This window comes from Balaenoptera musculus, chromosome 9 (genome assembly GCF_009873245.2).
Source record: "Balaenoptera musculus isolate JJ_BM4_2016_0621 chromosome 9, mBalMus1.pri.v3, whole genome shotgun sequence".
In the NCBI taxonomy this organism is placed as follows: Eukaryota; Metazoa; Chordata; class Mammalia; order Artiodactyla; family Balaenopteridae; genus Balaenoptera; species Balaenoptera musculus.
This window is the reverse complement of record NC_045793.1, coordinates 96,407,337-96,429,204: the sequence shown is the minus strand read 5'-3', so window position 1 is coordinate 96,429,204 and position 21,868 is coordinate 96,407,337. Positions and strand designations below refer to the sequence as shown.

The window sequence follows — 21,868 nt, the reverse complement described above, 5'->3', positions numbered from 1 at the left end:
TCAGGTGACAGGTGAAGCGGCCTTCGGAATGGGATTTCCTTTTCCCCCTTCTTATTTGAAATTGATGGCGCTGCTGTTTTTTCAGGGGTTCCTGGTCGCCCAGAGCTGAAGTAATGAGAAGGCGTCATGGAGGCCCAGTCCCAGAGCTCCACGACCACTGAGAAGAAGAAAGTGGAGAATTCCATAGTGAAATGCTCCACTCGACCAGATGTCAGCGAGAAAGCCGTGGCCTCCAGCACCACTTCCAATGGTGAGCGGCCACGGGGATTACCAGCAGTCAAGCCTACAGTCCTTTTCTGTGCTCTGCATTCCTTGCGAGTTGAGCATTTGCACCTGGACCCGTGTTTGTTCTCTGAGATCTGAAGAGCGCAGATGGAGGTGGAGGTTGGGGTGTGGGCTCGGGCTGGGCAGGCTTTAGCCATCTCTGTTTTGGCGCTGAAACTACACGTTTTCTTCCAAATTTGCTAATTCGAGATGTAAATGTGATAGGTTATTTATTATAGGAAGTTCCTGTTTTGGCATTTTGGAAATCATCTTGATGAGTCTGGCTGGGGTTCAAAATACTTTGCATTTCACATGGAAAGTCTCCACTCGTCGGGATAATTAGTTATCAGTTATTACAAAAGACACAAGAGTTGCCTTGTCCAAATTAGTGATAGTGTCCCCTCCAGACCCCAAACCCTAAAGGAGTCTGCTCTAAAGGATTTTAAAAGTTGTTAACGGTTGAGCCTCATCTAGTTTCTGAGTTGCAGGTTTTGCTGTTGGCGTATAGAAATTTAACGTCCTTAATTTGCGTTTAGAGATACAGAAAGCCAACTGTTTTATATGCTGTATGTTTTAATATTTTAAGCAAAGTGTTGAGAGGCATTTCAATTCAAGCATGGAGCACTGAAAATAAATTCCAGAGCCCCCTCTGGTAAAAACAGACTGAAGAAGTGAAGAGTAACCTTCACTTCCTTTCCCTGCCTTTCGGCTCTTGAAGGCCATCAGCGCCTTGGCTTTTTGTAGATTTCATAGCCACCCCTGGCCTCTGCGAATTGCTCTCCGCTTTGCCATGTGCCCTTAGGAAGAATGGGCTGGTCCCAGTCCTGGACGCTGCCTACCTGGGTACAAGGATTTGCATCTGCTGAGCTCCCTCCCTCCCTGTGCATTTATATTTTATTTATTCCAAAAAGATTTGACTAGGTTGATTTCCAATTCTTTACATACAATGGGAGAGTCAGAATCTGCTTTGGAAGGTAACAGCCCAGAAGTGTAGGCTGTGAGGGCAGACATGCAGTAAAAAAGCTGCACCTTCCTGTCTGAACTGTGGCACTGCCTGGCCCTGCTCTCTGTGACCAACCTGGTGCACAGTGTGTGCCGCTCACTTTTCTCCTTCCCCGATGTCACCAGTGCGCACTGCTGGCTTGACCGGGCCAGGGGAGTGGGCTGGCATTAAACCTTTCGGCTAATGAGTCCCATTTTGAATGGATCCTTAAGGGAGATCTATTTATGTCTGAGTTAAAATAATGAATTTCCTTTACATACATACGAAACTATATTTCTCTCTTGATTCGTGGTCTTTCAAGTCAGGACTAGAGCTTATTTTAATAGAGCCAGATTTTTGCATTATTCCCATGATGAGGTTTTAGAAGGCATATTTTCTCCTTAAAAAAGCATGCTGTGGCCCTTGTTTCTTTTCTCTGGAATTTGTAAAAATTAGACACGTCTCTTATTTCAGAAATAGAATCAGTCTATGCCATGTAGGTGATTTGGTCATTTTAATAGCAAATTTGTAGGAATAATCGCTTTCTGGATATCACGCTTCATGAAACATCCATGTTGGGTGATTTTTATAGCGGTGTGTGTGAGTGTGAGTGTGTGTGAATGAGTGAGCGTGTGTGTAAGTGTGTGCATGAGAACGGGCTGCACCACGTGGAGCCTCCATAAACCACTGTCCTTTCTGTGAATTTCAGCAGAGTAACAATAGCGATCTGTCCTTGTGAAGGTGCTGCCACTTTGGCGATTCCGGCCCCTGGACACATGCTGGGCAGGTTTTTGGTGCTGTTGCATTTGTCTGGAGCTACTCTGACCATGAGTTCTGCCCATTAACCTGCTTAGGGTGACCAGGAACAGAACGAACCGAATCAGCCCAGCAGCCAGGAAGCCACCGGGGATCAGTATCCAGGGAAGAAACAGTCATGGTTTATACAAGTTAGTCCTTGAGTCCGAAATAACCACGGAACTGACTCCGAAACCGAATTCCATGGGCTTCCCACCCTGATCAGCCTGGGTCCTTGAAGCACCTCCTAAATGGGTGTAAGACATGTCCTATCTTGGGGCAAAACCTCATTAGTCAGGTTTGCAGGGCTCCTGCGTGAATGATAGCTGTCCTAGAATCCTGTGAGCTCTGACCATTTTTTCAGTGTTCTATTTCTTGTAAGAGATTGACTCCTTTTTGTTTTGGAATAACATAAAGAGCCAACCAAATAAAGGAAAATGGAAGTGGTGTTTTTGAAATATCAATGGCAATCCTGCTGGAAGATTCCAGGAAAACCAGCAAACAAGTTTAAAGATGGGAAAAATTGAGACAAAGGAAAATAAACTTTTTTCTTTGTGATTGCTTTACATAAGCAATGCTAATAATTGTAATGATTTATTTTTTTTACAAAGTCCTCTGCAGGATTCATCTAACTAGTTCAGAGCCTCTTGATGGCCCCAGGATCATGCTTAGGAGGGTGTGGAATGGCCCGAATTCTTTGTTCTGCCAGCTTCTACCCGGTGGCACGCTGCCCTTTGCTCTCAGCTCTGGTCACACAGCTAGTCTGGGGGCTTTGGTCTGTGGTTTGGTTTGGGTTTAAGAGCTGGTGTGGGCAGGCTTTCAAAGGTTGGTATACTGTCGTTGCTATGGTCATCCATCCGTCTGTCTATTCTGTCTGTCTCCCGTTCTGTCTTTTCTCTGCACACATTTCAGAAGTGCTTGGATACTTCCACTGAGGCTCTTCACAAAAAGGAAATGAAAATTACTTGGATCCTATAATAGGTAGTACCAATTGCTACTGTTCCCAGGGGGTTCTTACGCTTTCCTTACAAAGTTCTGCAATTCAGAGACTTGTAAATGAACAATGAAAACTGAGTTCGGCACCAAGATATATTAGGGGTGTAACCTGTGTATTTCTTCTCCTGTCCACGATTTCAAGATTAAAATAAAACAAACAAAAACGTTTTGCTATTGACGCTGTGTTAGGTTGACTTAATTAACTTTTCCAGCCATTATGTGCTGCAATTTGTTCCTGATTGTGAGCCTTCCAGCCAAACCATGCACATTCCTCTGCATGTCCTTACAGATCTGTTTTCTTACTTTTCTCAGCTGAGTATCTACTCCTAGAATAACAGTCATACAGAGTTTTGTTTAAACGCACACATACACACGAACCAAAATGTATGGTGCAGAAACCTTGAACAACATTTTAAGGAAGGATTTGCCTTTTAACATTGAAATTTAAAATAACACAAGTGAAAAACTGTTCTAAATCTTCTATGGATAAAACACAGCCAAATTGATTTTTGTAACAATTAAGAACCTATATCAACATATGAAGCATTCAGTATACTTACTCAGGAACCACAATGTTTGCTTCATGTGTTATAGTTTGATTTTAAGCTCTAGTGTTATTTATTAAACATAAATGACAAAAGAGAAGACATTCAGTTTTCGGAATATTTGTTCAGTGCAATTGACATGTAAATGATCATTTTTGGCGTCCAAGATGGTGTCTTTCACATATAAAGTGCATTCATATATTAGGTGTCATTGTTTACTTAAAAATCTCAAATCTGTTAATATGCTAGTACCTTAAGTAAAATGCCTTAATGATCTGTTTTTTTCAGGTATGGATTCATTACTTTCCAAGCTACATATTGTGTTTTATAAATAATAGACATTTTTTAATCTAGGTGTTCCAATGTATTAAACATTCTCATTGTCCTATAAAATTTCCTTTAATGACTTGCAAATACTGACTTTTCAATGTGAAGTGTTTTATTTCATTTTTGGCCTATGATTTTTTTTTAAGGAGTAATCTGATATTTCTTATTAACGTACCACTCTGCTTTAAAAAAGAAAGCAGCTAATAATAAGCATATGTAGGTCCTGGTTTGGGGATCTTTTATCAGATCTGATAGTTATTGGGAACATACCTTAAAGTGATAGAAAGCAGAAATTATCTTAATGGTGATGCAATATGAAACCAAAGTTGATAGATTAATAATGGAGAGGAAGTTCCCTGTTCACTTTGATTCTTTCAAAAGGAGGGCTTGGTTCTCCTCTGCTTAAAAAAAAATTCTTTGAGGTTTCTAAGGGGAAAGTGTTGTGGTTTGCAAATATGTAGGAGATACTTTTTTTTTTTTAATTTTAACTTTTGGTCACTTCCTGGCCTTGTGATTTTCTTTCAAACTGTCCAATAACTCCTATGAGTGCTAATCAGGATATCTGTTGGTCTCCTGGCTGGGAATAAGATGGCTCAGAATTTTGTTAAGAGTTGGGAATTCATCAGCTGTTCACCACCAAGATCTCTTGTCTCTTTTTGTCCTTTTTTATGGTAAGAGTTTATGTACCTAATTCTTCTCAGAAGTGGGTGGACAGTTCACACCAGAAAGCCTGTAGGTTGTGAGTTTTAGGTTTCCTGTCCCTTTAGATGTTCAATCCTTTTTTTCTTGGCCACATCCCATTTCCTAGCACATGACAGATGGACAGATGGATGGAAAGGACTTTCAGATAACGTAGTTTCACATTGTAGGGTGTTGGATAGGAGCACCCTTGGGGTTTGGATTGAAAGTTTGGGCTGAGTTCTGCCAACACCAAGGACTAGCTTGGTGCGTGTGGGCAAATTCACTTCTCAAAGTCTCAATTTCCTCAGCTGTTTAGCAAGATATTAATTAGACCCACTTCACAGGATCTTCAGGAGGATTAAGTGAGGCAATGCCTGTACCTTTCTGGTAGGACTGCACACAGTAAGAGCTTAGCAAAACACCAGCCATCGTTATTAAGACAAAGCATGAGGATGAGTTAAATGTTATGAATCCAAAACAAAACGATTGTGTTTTCTTGAAAATACACATAGGTTTTGAAATTAAGGGGAAAACGTTTGACAAAAGTAATTTTAAATTTGCTGGACTCTGTGTGAAAAATAGTTCAAGGTGTTTCACAAAGCCCCCAAATGACAGAGTTTACACATCTTAAGGAAGAACTATCAAAAAAAAATTTTTTTTTCTCTACCTTCCTTCTAAGCCAGAAAATAGGGAAGGCCATTTTGAGAAAATTTATTTTGATTTCCTTAACCTTGAAAACTACCATTGATTATATGTCTTAACATTAGAAACAGCATATGGTACATCCCTTTTCTTGAGTCTTTTTTTTGGGTAAACTGTTTCCTTTCAGGTTCGTGGTACCCATTTATAGGGTAGTTTGTGCTGCATTAAATTTTATGCTTTTTCAAAGAGCTTTCATGTTTTTAAGCCAACTAACTCATGGCAAATAATCTGATTCTCATAAGAGCCCTGACTCTTTTGAGCTCCAAACTCATGTGTTCCTTTACCTGGTAACCTCTGTCTTCTTGTTTTGGCTGAGTGTATCAGCTTCCCTGTGGTCACCCAGGCTTGAAACCCCACAGTCACCTTTGACCCCTTCCAACCTCCGGCTTCCCGTGTCCTACCAGTTTTGAGGTCCTGGTAGATTTTCCTCTGTGATTATTCACCCACGTGTCCCTTTGGGCCACCCTACTGCACACTGCTATTTCAGACCTCACTACCTCATGCCTAGACAGGTAAAGTGACCTTCTCTCCAATCGCTCGGCCCTGATTCATGGAGTTGCTCCTGCCCAATTAACCTTTTTACGGTTATGCCACACCCCTACTCTAGAACCTTCAGTGATTCTCAGCTACTTATAAAATAAAGTTCAAAATCCTTCGCTTAATATTGAGTTATCTTCCGAAATCAGACCCCAGTCTGCCTCTCCAATCTCTCCAATCTGATTAACTGCAACTATGCTTTCCTATCTATAACCTGTGCTTTAGCCAATTTGAAGGGCTCCTCGCCTTCATTCACACTGCTCCCCCATAGAATGACCTTTATTCTTAACATCGGTGCACGTTGCATGTTTACCTTCTTCTCAAATGCGACTCTGCCCTCCATCTCTTTCTCTTTCCGTATAATCTTGTGTCCTTTGGGGAGCTACCTAATAACACTTGGTTTTGGGAGGCTTATTTTATTTATTACTATTTTAATCAATAGACTATGTTTTAGAGAAGTTTTGGATTTACAGAAAAATTGATCAGAAAGTACAGAGAGTTCTTATATACCCCTTCCCCCCTCCCAGTCTCCCCTATTATTAACATTTTGTAATGGTGTAATACGTTTGTTACAATTGAGGAAGTAATATGGATACACGATGATTAACTACAGTCCATGGTTTCCGTGAGGGTTCATTCTTTGTGTTGTGTGTCCTATGGGTTTTGACAAATATATAATGTCCTGTAGCTGCCATTATAGACTAGTTGCACCCCTAAAATTTCCCTGTGCCCCATTTATTCATCCCTCCCACCTTCCACATAACACTTGAAACTTTTCGACATAGCACCTGGTTTGTCTTTTCCCTGCCTCCCCCTCATCCTCCTTTAGTATTTTGGGCTTGGAGGGGCCCAGCCTACACAGTACACAGACCTGCCAGAACTTTCCTCGGCTCAGTGGGGCAGGGGGCATGTGCAGAACAGCAGTGGTGTGGATGCCAGGGTTCGACCCTGGCTCAGCCACTTTATCCCTGTGTGATCTTGGGCTAATTACTTAACATCTCTGAGGCTGGCACAGTAAGTGCTCAAACATGGTAGCTATTTTTAGGAATAGTAATAGCCTCTTCTGGATAAAATCTGGCAGGATTTAATATAGTGACACTTTTCATCTCACTCTTTTCAACACAACATCATTTGTTAATAATCTGTGCATGGTTAAGCTTGAATCTGATTGAGAGAGATAGAGGGTGTTGGCTTACAGAAAATCCTTAAAATGTGGTGGTCATCAGGACCTAGCTTAACAGACAAGGAGATGATAGGCGATGGGAGCAGGAAACAGTACCTCAAATCACTGATCTTGAAATTGGCACAAGTTGGATTTAAAGAATCAAATTTTCAGGTCTACTCCTCATTCATAAATACGCCTTCACATTATGGGATGAAGTCAGTAATTCCGTGCAAATGGGCTTCCCTGAGGGCAGGGCCGCTCTTTTCTCTTGCGTATAGCTATTGGATTTCTCCTCCTAAAGAACAATTCTTGGGTGCTCTGAGAAATCAGGAATAAGTCTCCATCCCTTCTTGTCCCAGTTTTCCAGACTTGGGAGTGAAAAGAAGCCACAGCGTTATGTGTTCAGCTTGTGGGAAGTTTCTGGGTTGCCCTGATTACTTGTGATCCAGTGATGTGAGTATTTCACATTTTCAGAGAGAAACTGGTCAGAATCAGAAACAGGAACCCAAGAGTTGAAACTCGGGGCCAAAATGGAGCTTGTGGGAGGGCAGTGTCTCTCTGGGGAGGTATCTCGGTGGCCTTCTGCTGGGTACCACTTTGAGCCCCAACTTGGGGCGAGGGCTTTTGTTCCAGGGATGCTAGAGGGTGAGATCGGGAGCGTTGGGAACCACGAGGGTCCCAGGCGGAGAAGGAGGTGGGAGATGGTGAAAGCAAAACCCTTCCCGTTATCCTATTTACGTGGAAACCTTGCCAAATCCACCTGCTGTAATTTCTATTTTTAAAACTTTACATACAGCGTCATTTACTTTTTTTTGGTGTACACTTCAGTGAGTTTTGACAGATCCATAAAGTTCTGTAATTACTACCACAGTCAAGGCACAGAACGAATGGTTCCAGGCCCGTCCCCGCCAAATTTTGACAGATACTTGTTTTTAAACTCAGTGTAGTAATAGTTACCTTATGAGTCACTGATAATAATAGAAAGCATTAGAACTGTAGAAGTTGCTTGATGTTACGGTTTTTTTGTTTTTAAAAAATCCGTGAGTTTTTAGATCCTGTTTGCTATACTCAGTTAGTTTTCTTTTCCTTTCTATCTAAATATTTCATATTGAATTGGTAGTAGAACTAATATGTTCTTAAAAACTGCCCAGAAACATGTAACCTTCTGTCTCTGCCAGTCTGAGTCTTTTTTGAGTGTCCAATCAATGTATTGTTTCCTTTTAGGCCAGTTGAAGATGCCATTTTATACTTAAAACTACAAGGCAGTCATATTAATGAGGGTTTTTTTGTTGTTGTTTTGCTACCATGAATGAACTGCAGGAGAGTGTTAGAATGAGAACATTTAATGCAGCTCTAACCTAGAAGAAAAGTATCCAAGGCTTTGTTAAGTCTTTCTTTTTTTTTTTTTTGGTAACATCATTCTTTTCCCCTTTACTTTTATAGATAGGACTTCATCTCAGGTAGGGGAAATTTTTCTATAAAAGTTATTCTTACTCTGACTTAGGCTGCTGTTTTTTTTTCCTTTTTCACTCTTTTTTTTTTTTCTCTTTCTTTGACTCTTTCCTCTTCTTGGTCTCTTTCTTTTTTTTTCCCCCCCTTTAGTTGTAGAAAGTTGAGTTCCATCCCAATTATTAAATCTTAGGAGACCATTCCCACATGGTTCCGTAAATGGTAGCTTCATCCTGCGTTCTTTCATCTCTTCCCCTGCTCTCTGGCTTGACAGTTGAAAAGGTCTGACTGTGCCACACAATGGTTTGATTGGTTTCTCTGGGGGAGACTTTTCCCTGCCTCATCATTCGCCAGGCAGGTGGACCAGAAAGTCTCTTGATTCTTTTGTTGCCTCTCAAAGTCCGAGGTCTTTGACTGAATAAATCCGCCGTCATGGGATAATTTGCTAAAAGGAGTCTGAAAGATGTGAGAGAAAAGCCTCCCGACTTGGGTGCTGCATTAATGAAATCACGGGGCCTTGGAGTTTGCAATTGAAAAATCACCAGGAATGCAATGGGTGGAGACGGGGCTTCTTTTATTTCCCATAATAAACTTTTAGTTCTATCATTTAAAGCACGCCTAGCCCTTTGCTGGCCCACTGGCCCGAGTGTGGTTTTTTTTTTTTTTTTTTTAATTTATACCCATGTTTCAGGGGACAGCCCTGTCCGGCTGAAAGCCATTTGGGTGCTGTGTCTAGTTAGTCATTAGATTATTACTAGTAGATGGAAAGAATTCCATATGACAGGACTAAGGTTGAGTTAACACAGGACGAAAAGTAATTTACAGATAGGCTGTCCCCAGCCATCTTTGTAGCCCCTGATAAGGTTTCATTTCAGAATGGATACGCGACATTTCCACTTACGGGCCCATTCTGCGACACCTGTGATAACAGCTTCTGGATCCTAATTGAAATTGGTTTCAAAATGGATTTTCACTTTTCTCTGTCTGTGGAAAATATTGAATGGACTCAGAGCTGCCACAGAGAACCCCGGACCTTGGAAAATGGAGCGGGAGGCTAGGATCATCTTTCATAACAGTGTCGATGATATGACAGTTTTGTTATCCGTCTTATTAATGAAATCATTGATCATCTGATGAGGGAGATAATAAACTACATTTCCGCCCCCCCCCCCAGTGTTCCCGAAGCGCAATTAGATTCGGATTACCAATAAGGAGGGGGGAGAAAAAAACAAACAACTATGAAACTCAAGTCGTCAAGGTCGATGAAAAGTTTTCCTTCCCCAAGGGAGCGTTTCAGATCAGAACATTCTGAGTGATTGCAATCCAAGTATTTTGAAATTATAGAAGCCAGCGTTGTATTTGAAGACTATCTTTTTGGCGAAGTCACCAGCATTTTTAGTAAAGACCTATAAAGTGAAATTCACAAATAGAAAGGGCAGTTCTGAATTAAGTGCTTTGTAATGGGGAGAATGGGGAAAAAAATCCCCAGATTCTCCCCTCCACCCCTAGGGTGAAGGGATTTGGGGCTTGTCCTGGGTGGGTATAGTGGACGAGGAAGACCAAACTGAAGGAAAAGTAGCTTATTGTCTGTCCCTCTCTTTAAAGCGCTCTGGGAATCCTAGTAAGATGGGAATTAGGTTTGGATTTAACGAGGTGGCTCTATTGTTTGGTGTTGGGCTGCTTTGGAATGTGCCCTCTTGTTCCTCTCCAAGGAGGGGAAGTGATGCTGATGGCTCTCATGTTTCATGGTGAATTGTATTCTTAGGTGTTTCTCCATTCTCAGAGCCAGCAAGGATCAATCCAGTCCCATCTGAGCTTGAAACAGGAGCTGTGATCAAAGGCTCTAATGATGTCACTGGTCTCTGGTGATTGATTAGGAACAGAAGTTCTGGAGAATTCTGCCTTTCCTTATCATTTCCAATTCATTAGTGTCTACCATTAGAGTAGCTAGCTCTTCATTTTTGTAAAATTATAGAAAAGAATGATATATAAAATATTGTATTTTTCTTCTGGATGTGTCTATCTATCTATGTCTATTTTTTTTTTTAAGTTTATTGGAACCATGGCTGCTTTTTATAAGCAGTCTTCCCCTTTAAGTACACTGCAGAGAAGTAGAGTTCGCTATATAAATCGGGGTAAGTATTTGGGAATTTAAATTGGGATAGTATTTGAGAGCGAAAACAGTTCCATTGTTTCCAAAGCAGTTTAAGCATATATAGGTAATTACATGTTAGGTCAACATTAAATATATTTAAATATTTTATTACCTTGGAAATTTATGATTTTAGGACTTTTTAAGTTCTTTTAGTTATTTTTATGGAACTATCTAACATTTTTCCTCTTGCCATTGAGAAATAAAAACAAATGCATTTCATGCCAAGAGGTGACAAATCTTACGACTGGGGAAGATGCAACTTGAAAGAAAATCATAAAAAACCGAGAGAGAGCCTGAGAGATCTCTTTCTGGAACTGCTCTTGCCTGTACTGTAACTATTGGCTTAGATCCACCTGGGGTGGGGATTGATTGCAAAAGCATTGAAAAAAAATTCTGTTTTGGAAGGCTCTGCAGCCCAAGGAAGAAAAGTTGAATGGAAAATAGAGAATGTGAATTATATTAAAGTGACTGTTACCTTCTATGGTTTGCTGTTGATTGTCAAGGACTATTGCCTCCTGCTTGCTTAGAGCTAATTCCTTTCATAGAAAACTTCATTCTGAGAACTGCTCTCTGAGTAGGACTGATACATGTGTTTATAGTCTAGGGTGAGTATCTAAACAGAAGTGATCATGCAAATGAGCCTTTGGGAAAAGATGGTGAGGCAATTATGAATACTAAGCTTTAATGGATGTCAAAGACTCCCCTTTCACAGAATATTTTTGTTCTATTGGCAGTGATAAGAAAAATAATCCCAGACTCTTGCCCGTAACCAAAAGAGAACTTCTAGAAAGAATACAACAAAGGCATGGTTAAAATAATGGGACTTGCAGCAATGTAAATATTTTCTGGTAAAACAGGAATCTAATATTCAGTTGAAGATTTCTTCCAAGCATTTAAAAACTAGAAAACACACAGTGGCCCATTTCACATTAAGTTTAAATCAAATCTGTCTTTAAAAAAACTAATGTTTCTAGGCTTGTTTTCAAATTCTGGCAAGATTTAGAGCAGTAGAAAAGTTCCTTTCCTATAAATGTTGACAGCAGTTCCGGTGGAGGCTAACAATATTTTATAAATAGAGTTTGCTTAGCAAAAACCATATGTACGCCTAGTGAAATAAGCTCACATTTATTTATGTTTTGATTTATAGAAAACATGTGCCCCTTGACAAAGCCTTTGGGCTCTTTTCCGCAATTAAAAGGAATCATGCTTGAGAAAAATAGCTACCGTCTTAACGGGAAACTTTTTCACATCAGTTGAAAGCATTTTCTTTGATCACTTTCACACAAATTGAGAATATTTTCATCTATCAGCTTGACCCCCAAAGTTGGGTGAATTGAAAAAAAGATGTCTATAAATATGTACACATACACACATATATCAGCATATATATTGGTTGAATACTGGGGAATCCCAGATTTTTAAATCTTGGGTAATATGAAAGTGGTAGTGTACAGTTTTATAGCAGGAATTATTTTATTTCATTTTTATTCAAAAAATTTTATTGATGCTTATTCTTGCTGTGACTCGTGTTGGTGCAGCATGAGGTGGTCTCCTGTGTGGTTTGATTTGGGTTTTTCAGACTGAAGACGGGCACAGATTCTGTGTGTACATGTCGCTCGCGCTTCGTCTAGCTAAAATAGCTGAAAGATATCTCTATCTTGATCCTCTTTCGAGCAACAACAGATAATAAGGCAAAAGAAGGATAAGAAGGTGGTTTGCAAATCTCTCATCCCTGTCCTTTGAAGAAAAGACTTCAAAAGTCTTTTTTGTACTTTTTTTTTAAGAAAAAAACTGTATAATTTAGTTAAAAAGATGTTCCTTTTGCTTATTGATCTTTCAGGAAGTTCAGGATTGGGAACGTGTTGCTGAGAAGAAAAAAACCCCTTTTTTACCTCAAGAAAGAAGTGGTTATATTTGCTGGGACCAGGCTACAAAATACTGTTCTGTTTCTGTTCTAGACTAGACTGGATCAATGGTTTTCACACTGCTGCGGGGGTGGGAGGAGGGTGCGGAGAAAGTCAGTGTTTAACTATAAAAACCTCATGATACGTGAGTATACTAATGATACAGGTACAAATCTTACATGTAAGGGCGAGTATAATTTGGTACCTTGTTTTAACTGGGGGGGGGGCGGGTTTTATTTTTAGATACAAGTGAGAGATTATATGTGCTTAAAAAAGATTTAAATTAAGAACATTTTTCATTGAAGTATAGTTGATTTACAGTGTTGTGTTAGTTTCAGGTATATAGCAAAGTGATTCAGTTTTACATATATGTGTGTGTGTATATATGTGTATATATATATACAAACACACACATATATATATATGTATATCTCCTGAATATATATATCCATATATATCCATATATGTGTATATATCCATATATGTGTGTATATATATATATACATATATATACACACATATATATATCCTGAATATATATTTATGTATACACACACATACACACACATACATATACATGTATATATATCTATATATATAGATAGATAGATTCTTTTTTCAGAGTCTCTTCCATTATAGGTTATTACAAGATATTGAATATAGTTCCCTGGGCTATACAGTAGGTCCTTGAGAGTTAAATTTTTAAAGAAAATCTTTCTCATGAAGGTGATGTCAGTGTCTCACGCCCTAGGAAAGCCTAGCTCCTAGCTCCATGCACTCAGGAATAGGTACCATTGAGTCTGGTGGCTGATATCTCTAGGCCAGCATGGCATGTAAGGGGAGTGAACCATCTTTTACAGCATGGGGGCTTCATTGGGAATCCAGGAACCCTTGAGGTTCATGCTTCAGAGAATGGGCCAACCCTCTGAAATTACTTTATGCAATGCTTTATGGGTGTGAGCCTATATCCTCTTTGTTCAGGTTCTTAAAGAGACTTGTAACCTAGTATTTGCCAGAGCCACTGGTCTGCAGGTAGGCTTTGGAGCTCTGACTTTCTTCAGGGAAATACTGATTGAATGATTAGAATTGCTCTTTGAAGGAATGATGTTCTATGAGAAGAGAACCTCTTAGGGGTGAGGGGAGATGAAAATGAATCTTTCTCATGTAAAATGTGATGTGATAACCATAGTCGTGACCCAGCTTACTTGATAGAGGCCACACATTAGGAAGTCAAAAGACTGCTTCCACATCACTTTATTGTTTTAAACGAGGAACTTGAGTATCTGATTTAAAGAGCTCTTCCCCATGACACTCTGTGTCTATGACATTTGCCTAAGGTTCCCTAGGAATTTAGAAGAGTGAAAAATGACAGGAAAGATGTCAGGTAGATGAGAGGCACTTGAAAGGAATGAGTTAACATAATCTAAGTTGAAAAAGGGAAATCCACCATTCTCTTTAATCTGTATCAGTCACATGTATGTGTCCCTCTTGGGTTAAAAGCCACTGAAGATTGTGTTTAGGCCAAGATGTGTGGTCACACTGTTAAGTCAAAATAATACCAAGTATTTTGGAGGGCTGTCTATAGATATTAGTTTCAGGTGCACGGGTAGGGAGATTTTTTTTGCCCCGTTTTGACTGAATTGCGGATAATTACACAGAGTTGCCACAAAAGCAATGGATCCTCTGAAATCTGAGATGTGCGTGTCCTTGATTTAGACCTGGTGTCATTCGTTACCGACCTGATTTCCTGCACTGGTCTTCCTGGGAGTACTTGGGCATGGCTGGAAGGAACATTTGACTCTTGTGTGAGACTAACTCTTCCCAGACCACAGTCCTCTTTTAAACGTCCCAAACATCCTCAGAGAGGGGTCTGCCTAGTTCTCTGTTTGGCATCTGGTTTGATGTCGTTACATTTTATCACAGGCCTCCCCGAGAGCTTTGGCAAATTTCTTTGATGCTAATTTAGTCGCTTTAAACTCTGGAGTGGAAAAAAAGAAACAAAACCAAGAATACAATAAACTTTGATTACTAGTCTCCTAAACACTGCATCTCTCGAGTAACCCATATTTGTCATTATTTTTTGAGAATGGAATTTATAGGGGGAAGCTGTTCAGATACAGCCCAGGGAAGGGGGCAGAGTCAAAGGCCAGAAGACACCGCCCTTCACAGGTTGCCTTGGGAAGATGCTGCACCCTCCAAGGAAGACGAGATGGTTCCTTATACTATAATTATTAAAATAATGCATTTTCAGGGAATTCCTCAGCAGTCCAGTGGTTAGGACTTCTCACCCTCACTGCCAAGAACCCGGGTGCAGTCCCTGGCCGGGCAACCAAGATCCCACAAGCTGTGCCTCCAGGCATCCAAAATCATAATCATAATCATAATCATAATCATAATGCATTTTCGAAAGCGTTTCAGTGAAAATGGAACGTAAAGGGGTATGGGGAGTGAAGGACGTGCTTACCACAGCCCGAGACCTTAGAACTACCCTTATTGTTCTCTGCTTTCCTCTCTCTCTTAAAGTTTTTGTGTGTGTGTGTTTAGTTTTATAAAAGGAATACCTGCTCACTGGGAAATTTAGAAATGCGTAAAGAAAAACATGGGCGTGTCTGGGAATCTCACCACCCAGAGATAACCTTGGTTAACATTTTGGTATATTTTCAGGTTTTTTTCCTCCATTTTCTATGTCAAGTACTACAGGTTCAGGTGACCATATGTTTGGGGCATATTTCTATGTCATGTGCTACTTTTCTCCAACCTGACTTTAATGGTGATGTAATTTATTCACCCATTCTTCTTATCATTTATGTTCTTCTTTTCTTCTTCCACTTGTAAATAAGGATGTGGTGAAAATCCTTAAACAATCTGTATGCTTTGAATACCTCTTATCAAATTAACTCCAAGAAATGTAGCAACGTATATTTCCATCAGCTGTTTATGTGTGCTCACTTTCAGAAATGCTTATTAATATGAGTGAAATCTTTTTAAAGAAAATATGATCGGTGAAAACGTCACCTCATTTTTAAAACGTTTTTCACTGAAGTGTAATATGCAGAGAGAAGAGTGCGTATAGTGTAAGTGAGCAGCTTTGATGAATTTTCCCGATGTGAACACATCATGTAAACAGCATGCAGATCAAGAAAAAAAACACTACCAGTTTTTCTCTGGATATATGCCCAGGAGTGGGATTGCTGGATCATATGGTAGCTCTATTTTTAGGTTTTTTTTTTTTTTTTTTTTTTTAGAGAGAACGTTTTGCTTATCTCTTTTAAATTTTATTTATTTATTTTTTTATTTATGGCTGTGTTGGGTCTTCGTTTCTGTGCGAGGGCTTTCTCCAGTTGTGGCAAGTGGGGGCCACTCTTCATCGCAGTGCACAGGCCTCTCACCATCGCGGCCCCTCTTGTTGCGGAGCAGGGGCTCCAGACGCGCAGGCTCAGTAATTGTGGCTCACGGGCCCAGCTGCTCCGTGGCATGTGGGACCTTCCCAGACCAGGGCTCGAACCCGTGTCCCCCGCATTGGCAGGCGGATTCTTAACCACTGCGCCACCAGGGAAGCCCTATTTTTAGGTTTTTAAGGAACCTCCATACTGTTCTCCATAGTGGCTGCACTAATTTACGTTCCCACCAACAGTGCAGGAGGGTTCCCTTTTCTCCACACCCTCTCCAGCATTTGTTGTTTGTAGTTTTTTTGATGATGGCCATTCTGACTGGTGTGAGGGGATATCTCATTGTAGTTCTGATTTGCATTTCTCTAATAATTAGTGATGTTGAGCATCTTTTCACGTGCCTCCTGGCCATATGTATGTTTTCTCTGGAGAAATGTCTATTTAGGTCTTCTGCCCATTTTTTGATTGGGTTGTCATACTGAGTGAAGTAAGTCAGACAGAGAAAGACAAATATTGTATGATATCTGATATCGGTTATATGTGGAGTCTAAAAAAAATGATACAAATGAACTCATTTACAAAACAGAAATAGACTCACAGATGTAGAGGACAAACTTATGGTTACCAGTGGGGAGGGATAGTTAGGGAGTTTGGGATTAACATGTATATACACTGCTATATTTAAAATGGGTAACCAACAAGGACCTACTGTATAGCACAGGGAACTCTGCTCAGTATTATGTAACAATTTAAATCATTTGAAAAAGAATAGATACATGTATGTGTATAACTGAATCATTTTGCTGTACACCTGTAACTAACACAACATGGTTAATCAACTATACTCCAATATAAAATAAAAAGTTAAAAAAATAAAAATAAAAATAATCTAAAAAAAACCCCCCACCACTACCAGTGCCTGGAAAGGATGTCTGACATCCTGGTTAGTTACTCCTCCGGCCCCAAGGGCTGGCTCTGTTCATCCCTTCTGCTGAGGGGGGCATCTAGATGTTTTCCAGTGTGAGGAGCGTTGGCTGTTAGGTACCTGCCTTTTGGTGGACCTGTGTGCACATTTCTATTGGTTAGGTACCTAGAATAAAATTGCTGCATCCTAGGGGTGCATATATTTAGCTTTAATAGATACTGTTCAATAGTTTTCCCAAGTGGTTGTACAGAATTTTTCCTCATTCTTGCCAAACTAGGTATTTTCTCTATTTTTCATCTTGGCCATTCTGTTGGCTGTGTAGTATTCAGTTGTGGTTTTAATTTGTTCCGGATGACTAAGGGAGTTAAGCACCTTTTTAGGTATTTATTGGTCATCTTAATATGCCCTTTTGTGAAGAATCTGTTGTGTCTGTTGGAAACTTTTTTTAAAATTTGTACTTCTTTGAGGGTAAATAATTATTTAGTAGTTGTTCTATCACTGATTTGAAATGATACCTATATCTGACATTGCCTTAAAATATTTTATAGCTTCTTATTCTGAACTCTTTTATGCTATTGACCAGTTTGTTCTTTAGCCAGTAAGCACCACACTCTCAGATATTATGACATATATTTTATTTGAGAGTGCCGTTATCTTTTATGATTCTTCCTTTTCAAATGCTTCTCGGCTCTTTTTCAAGTTTTTTCTTCTAGAAGAATTTTAGGAATTCTTCTAAAATTTGGAACTACTTGTTTATGAATTCATCCATACGTAGTAAAAGTATAAAAACATGAACGGATGCAATTGATTTCAGCAATAGAGGTTGCCTCTGGGGAGAGTGGAAGGGGAATAAGATGGGGAGGGTTCAGATGTATCTGTACTATCTTACTTCTTGAAAGAGAAAAGATTTTAAGCAAATATGGCAAAATATTAACATGTGTTAAATCTGGGTGGTGGGTATCCTGATGTTACTTATATTATTCTCTGAAATATGTCATGATGAAAAGATTCCCCTTTGGGATTTTATTTGGAATTATATTCAGCTAGCTTATCTAGGCTTTGTAACTATACTGGCTATAAGAAACAGCCTTGGTTGCTTTTCTGTCTCATTTTCACAAGGTTACTCTCTTCCCAGACGTACATCAAAGCGCACATAAATGCACACTCTCTTTGGCGCCCATGTTCTGCATTCATCTTCAGAAGTATTTTTAAAAAAATCTGTCACTTATAAGAAAATACGTAGGAAATCACAGTTGGCATGACCTAACAGGTGTTTGCTTTATTTTCACCTTTTATACTTTAACATGTCCTGGAAGCAATTTAGTTTTACTTTTGTCTCATCTGTGTTGAATTGAAAGTTGCAGGTACATCGATAAGTACTTGGGTTAATGTAAATACCTCTTGTATTCTCTCAGGACAGATCTGATGCTCCAGTTTCTTGGTATCAGGCTAGGTTTTTATCAAGCACCAGCAGCTGCCCTCTCTATGCCTTGATATTGGTATCTGTTACGTGGTGGCTTTTTCTGCTGAAATCAGTCAGTGCCAGGATCAAGGATTAGGAGTGGGTTGAGGGTCTTTGTTATTTGTTTGTTTGTTTGTTGTTGGGAGAAGATTGATTCAATGGAAAAGGCCAAAGGAATCTTGGTACTCTCATTTTTGACCTTGGAGTAACCTTGGTTCACTCATGACTCAGGCGTAGAGGATTTAAGTGGATGTTGGTTGTGGCCAAGTGGAAGAGAGAGGTCTGTGAAAGGTCTGGTGTCAGTTCTGTGTGTGACATGTTGCTATGATGCACGTGTATCCAGCAGAACTCATAAAGAGAGGCAAATCACAGACACCTTTAAGGACACCAAGTAGCAGAATATTCGTGCCTTTGAAGATAGGAAGTGTTGCCTTCAAAGGTGTAATTCCAGTAGCTTCTTAAGCCTCAACTTCATACACTTAAAAGCATGCCCACAACCTGTTGCCTAAAGCTTTTGGAAATAACTTAGAGACATGATTCTTGTTTATTCTCCAAATTTCAGATCATCCAGCATTTTGTTGCCTTTTTGTCTGGGGAGATACACATTCACCAGAGTGATGCCAATAAGCACAGAAAATTTGCCAGCCCCCAAAGAAATTCGAACTTCCTCCCTTTTTCCCCACAGGAGTGTCTTGGGGAAATCGCGCATACAATAGAACTTTTCATGTCTAGGCCCTGCCCAGGGGATTTCTGTCTAATAAGAACCTTTTGTTTTTTTTTTTTTTCTTAAGCATACCCATATGGAACAAAGCTCAGGAAGAGGTTGGGGACCGAATGCAGGGAAAGAAAATATAGAAAACCCTGGACCATCCGATTTTCCCAAGTTTCCTTTGCACCCAAGTCCAGGCAGTTATAAGTGAAAGGTTCTATTTTACTGATGTCCTGCCTGTAGTCAACATTCTTGAATAAAATATGGTTTCTGCTCTGAAGATACTTATAAGTGAAGGTGTAACCAATCAAATTATAGTACACTGATTTGGTGCAGTATAAATGATACCTACTGAGTATCAAGGAAAGCCTCCTCACTTGAATTAGATCTCTTAAATGTAATTGGTTAAGGCAGGGCTAGACAGGACTCTGGACAATGAGGGCTGGAGGATAAAATAAAGAAGAAAGATGTTCCAGGTAGAGGGAGCTATGTAAGCAGCCACTTGGAAGCAAGGATGTTCTTGGTGATTTGGGGAATTGATTCCAGTCAATGTAGATGGCTTATTGGATGGGCATGGGTCGAGGATAGGGAGCCTGATGATGGAAAATGCTACTGAAGAGGCATATGGAGTCCATATGGTAGAGGCCCACGAATGCACCGCTAAGAAGTTTGGGCTTCATCCTGAAGGAGAGTGGGAAGAGGGGAGTGATAGGGTGTCATCTGCTTAAAGATAACACGTTTGTCCGTGGTGAGAAGGACGGCTCGCACTGCGGGGAGAATGGACGCATCCCGACCATCAGGAGGCTGCAGTGACCTGGTGGGGAAGTGGAGGGCAAAGGACACCATGCAGAGGAAGGCAAAGGAGAAAATAGGATTGTGGACAGAGAAATGAGCGCGACTTGGCGGAAGTAATCTGGTTGTAAATGTTTCAATTTCCGGTGTTTATCTGAACTGAACATCCAGAGCCCCAGGAGAAAGATGAGGCCTGATGATAAAGATTCGAGATTCATCTCAGAGGAAGGTAGGTGGTAAAGGCAACAGGAATGAGGGAATGGGCTGGAGAAAGGACCACGTCTGTAGCTAAGACTCAGCAGGAACATGGGATGGGGAAGAAGAGATTTGAGATAGAGGACCAGGACCAAAGAGGCTGAGGTTTTTAGGACGGGGGGGGGGGGGGGGGGGGGAGAGGGGTGTGGTTTCCAATGTGTCAGAGAGGCCAGGAAGAGGGAGGGCTGGGAAGAAAACGCCGTCTCTGGCAGTTGGCACTGGAAACGCATGCAGCCGTCAAGAGCAAGATAGACTGGAGGGCAGGACACAGTGGATGTAAGTACAGGCGTATGGGAGCGTGGGAAGGGGACGTACCGTGAGCGGGTCACGCTTTAAAGGAAGGAAAGGGGAGAAACAGACGCTGGAGTGGGAAATAGAGGCAGGTTTAAGGGAATGTGCTTTTAGGATGGAGGGTCTGAGTCTGATTGCAGGTGCCGGGCGGTGACGGAAGAGGGGGCGGAGGTGTAGGGACGGTGATGCTGAGGGGTGAGGCTGTGCAGGTTCCCTGGGCACAGCGCCTCTCCAGCCGGCCTGCGGTTAGGACAATGGGACCCGCAGCTCCGGCCTCGGGGCTAGTGGTTTCAGCTCCTGGGTGCTTCCAGTGTGCGTTCAGACTGTGAATCTCTGCTCTGGGGGATGAGGTGGAAAGGGAACCTTTCATCTGAGAAAGATGGGAAGCCAGGGGGACTCCTGGGTAGAATCTGTGGATGAAACTAGAGGTGGCGGGGAGGGAAAGTAAGAGGTGCTGCTCCCACTTTCTCCCGTTTTCTCAGTGAAGGATGATAGGAGAGTAACGGGGACAGTTGTAGGCGAGGCAGATCTCTTGTGAGGAATGGGAGAAGGTGCTGAGGACACGTGAGGAGGGTTGTCTAGTCGCGTCGGGGACCCAGCTGCGGTCAGGCAAGGTCACTTTATGGCTGCATCCATAAACCCCATCCATTCGTGGCAGCTTCTAGCAGAGCAGAGGGGACAGGTGGCTGGCCTAGGGTTGGGGGTTGGCAGCCCAGAGGTCCAGAGGGCACAGGGAAGGACGGATGTGTGTTTCCCATCTGCACTCTCACCCCGTGCACCTGGTGATACACATGTGCGTCAGGAAGGTTCGCAAACTTCAGTCTTTTTCTTTCGTGCGAGAGTACAGTTATAAGGTAGCCCTTGTAGAGATGAGACCTGTAAGCTTGCCTTCCTTCATAGGATGCTAACCAACTCTGCTAGCGGATCATTGACACAGAATGAATCAAGTCAGTACTGACTACCGCCCTGACATAGATTGCTTGCTTTTAGTAGAATTGCTGTCTTGCGTGTGTGTGTGCGTGTGTGTGTGTGTGTGTGTGTGTGTGTGTCTGTGTTTGTTTGTGTGAGAGAGAGAGAGAAAGAGAGAGAGATCTTATGAATTTCAGGTGAGGTCAGATTTTGGGGAAAACATTAACCAAAGAAAGGCCAATCCTCTATCTTTGGAATCTTGTTGTAATCTGATTTACTGTAAGTTTTAAATATTAATTTTTTTTTAAAAAAAAACACAGATTGCTTTTCACTTGGGTGTGTATCTATATCTACTCTGATCTCATATCCTTTTATATGGAATGTTTAATTCTTTTATAAGGGAAGCATGTTAAAATATCCGTTGTTTTGGTTTTTGTTCATGCATTGCTTAGCATTTCTTAAAATGAGTGGCTAGGATTTGAATTTGTCTCAACCTAGAAGGACGCTGGAGAGATACTTAGAGCTGAGTTTTATACACACACACTCACCTACACACACTCACTCACTCATCTTCCTTCCCTTCCGCAGTTGATGTTGCTTAAAGGCTTGGAGCCCAGCAGGAGAGAACAGTCAA

General features: G+C 40.9%; 1 protein-coding gene across 2 annotated transcripts in view; it reads left to right on the top strand.

Annotated features, from left to right (window-relative positions):
- The window catches only part of GLI3 (GLI family zinc finger 3), a 284,176-nt gene that overhangs the window by 14,301 nt on the left and 248,007 nt on the right, over positions 1-21,868 (top strand). For both annotated transcript variants that reach the window (XM_036864314.1, XM_036864315.1), the window contains exon 2: positions 86-250. In XM_036864314.1, coding sequence (XP_036720209.1) covers positions 127-250 — 124 coding nt within the window. In that variant the 5' untranslated portion in view covers positions 86-126. The remainder of the gene's footprint in view (positions 1-85; positions 251-21,868) is intronic.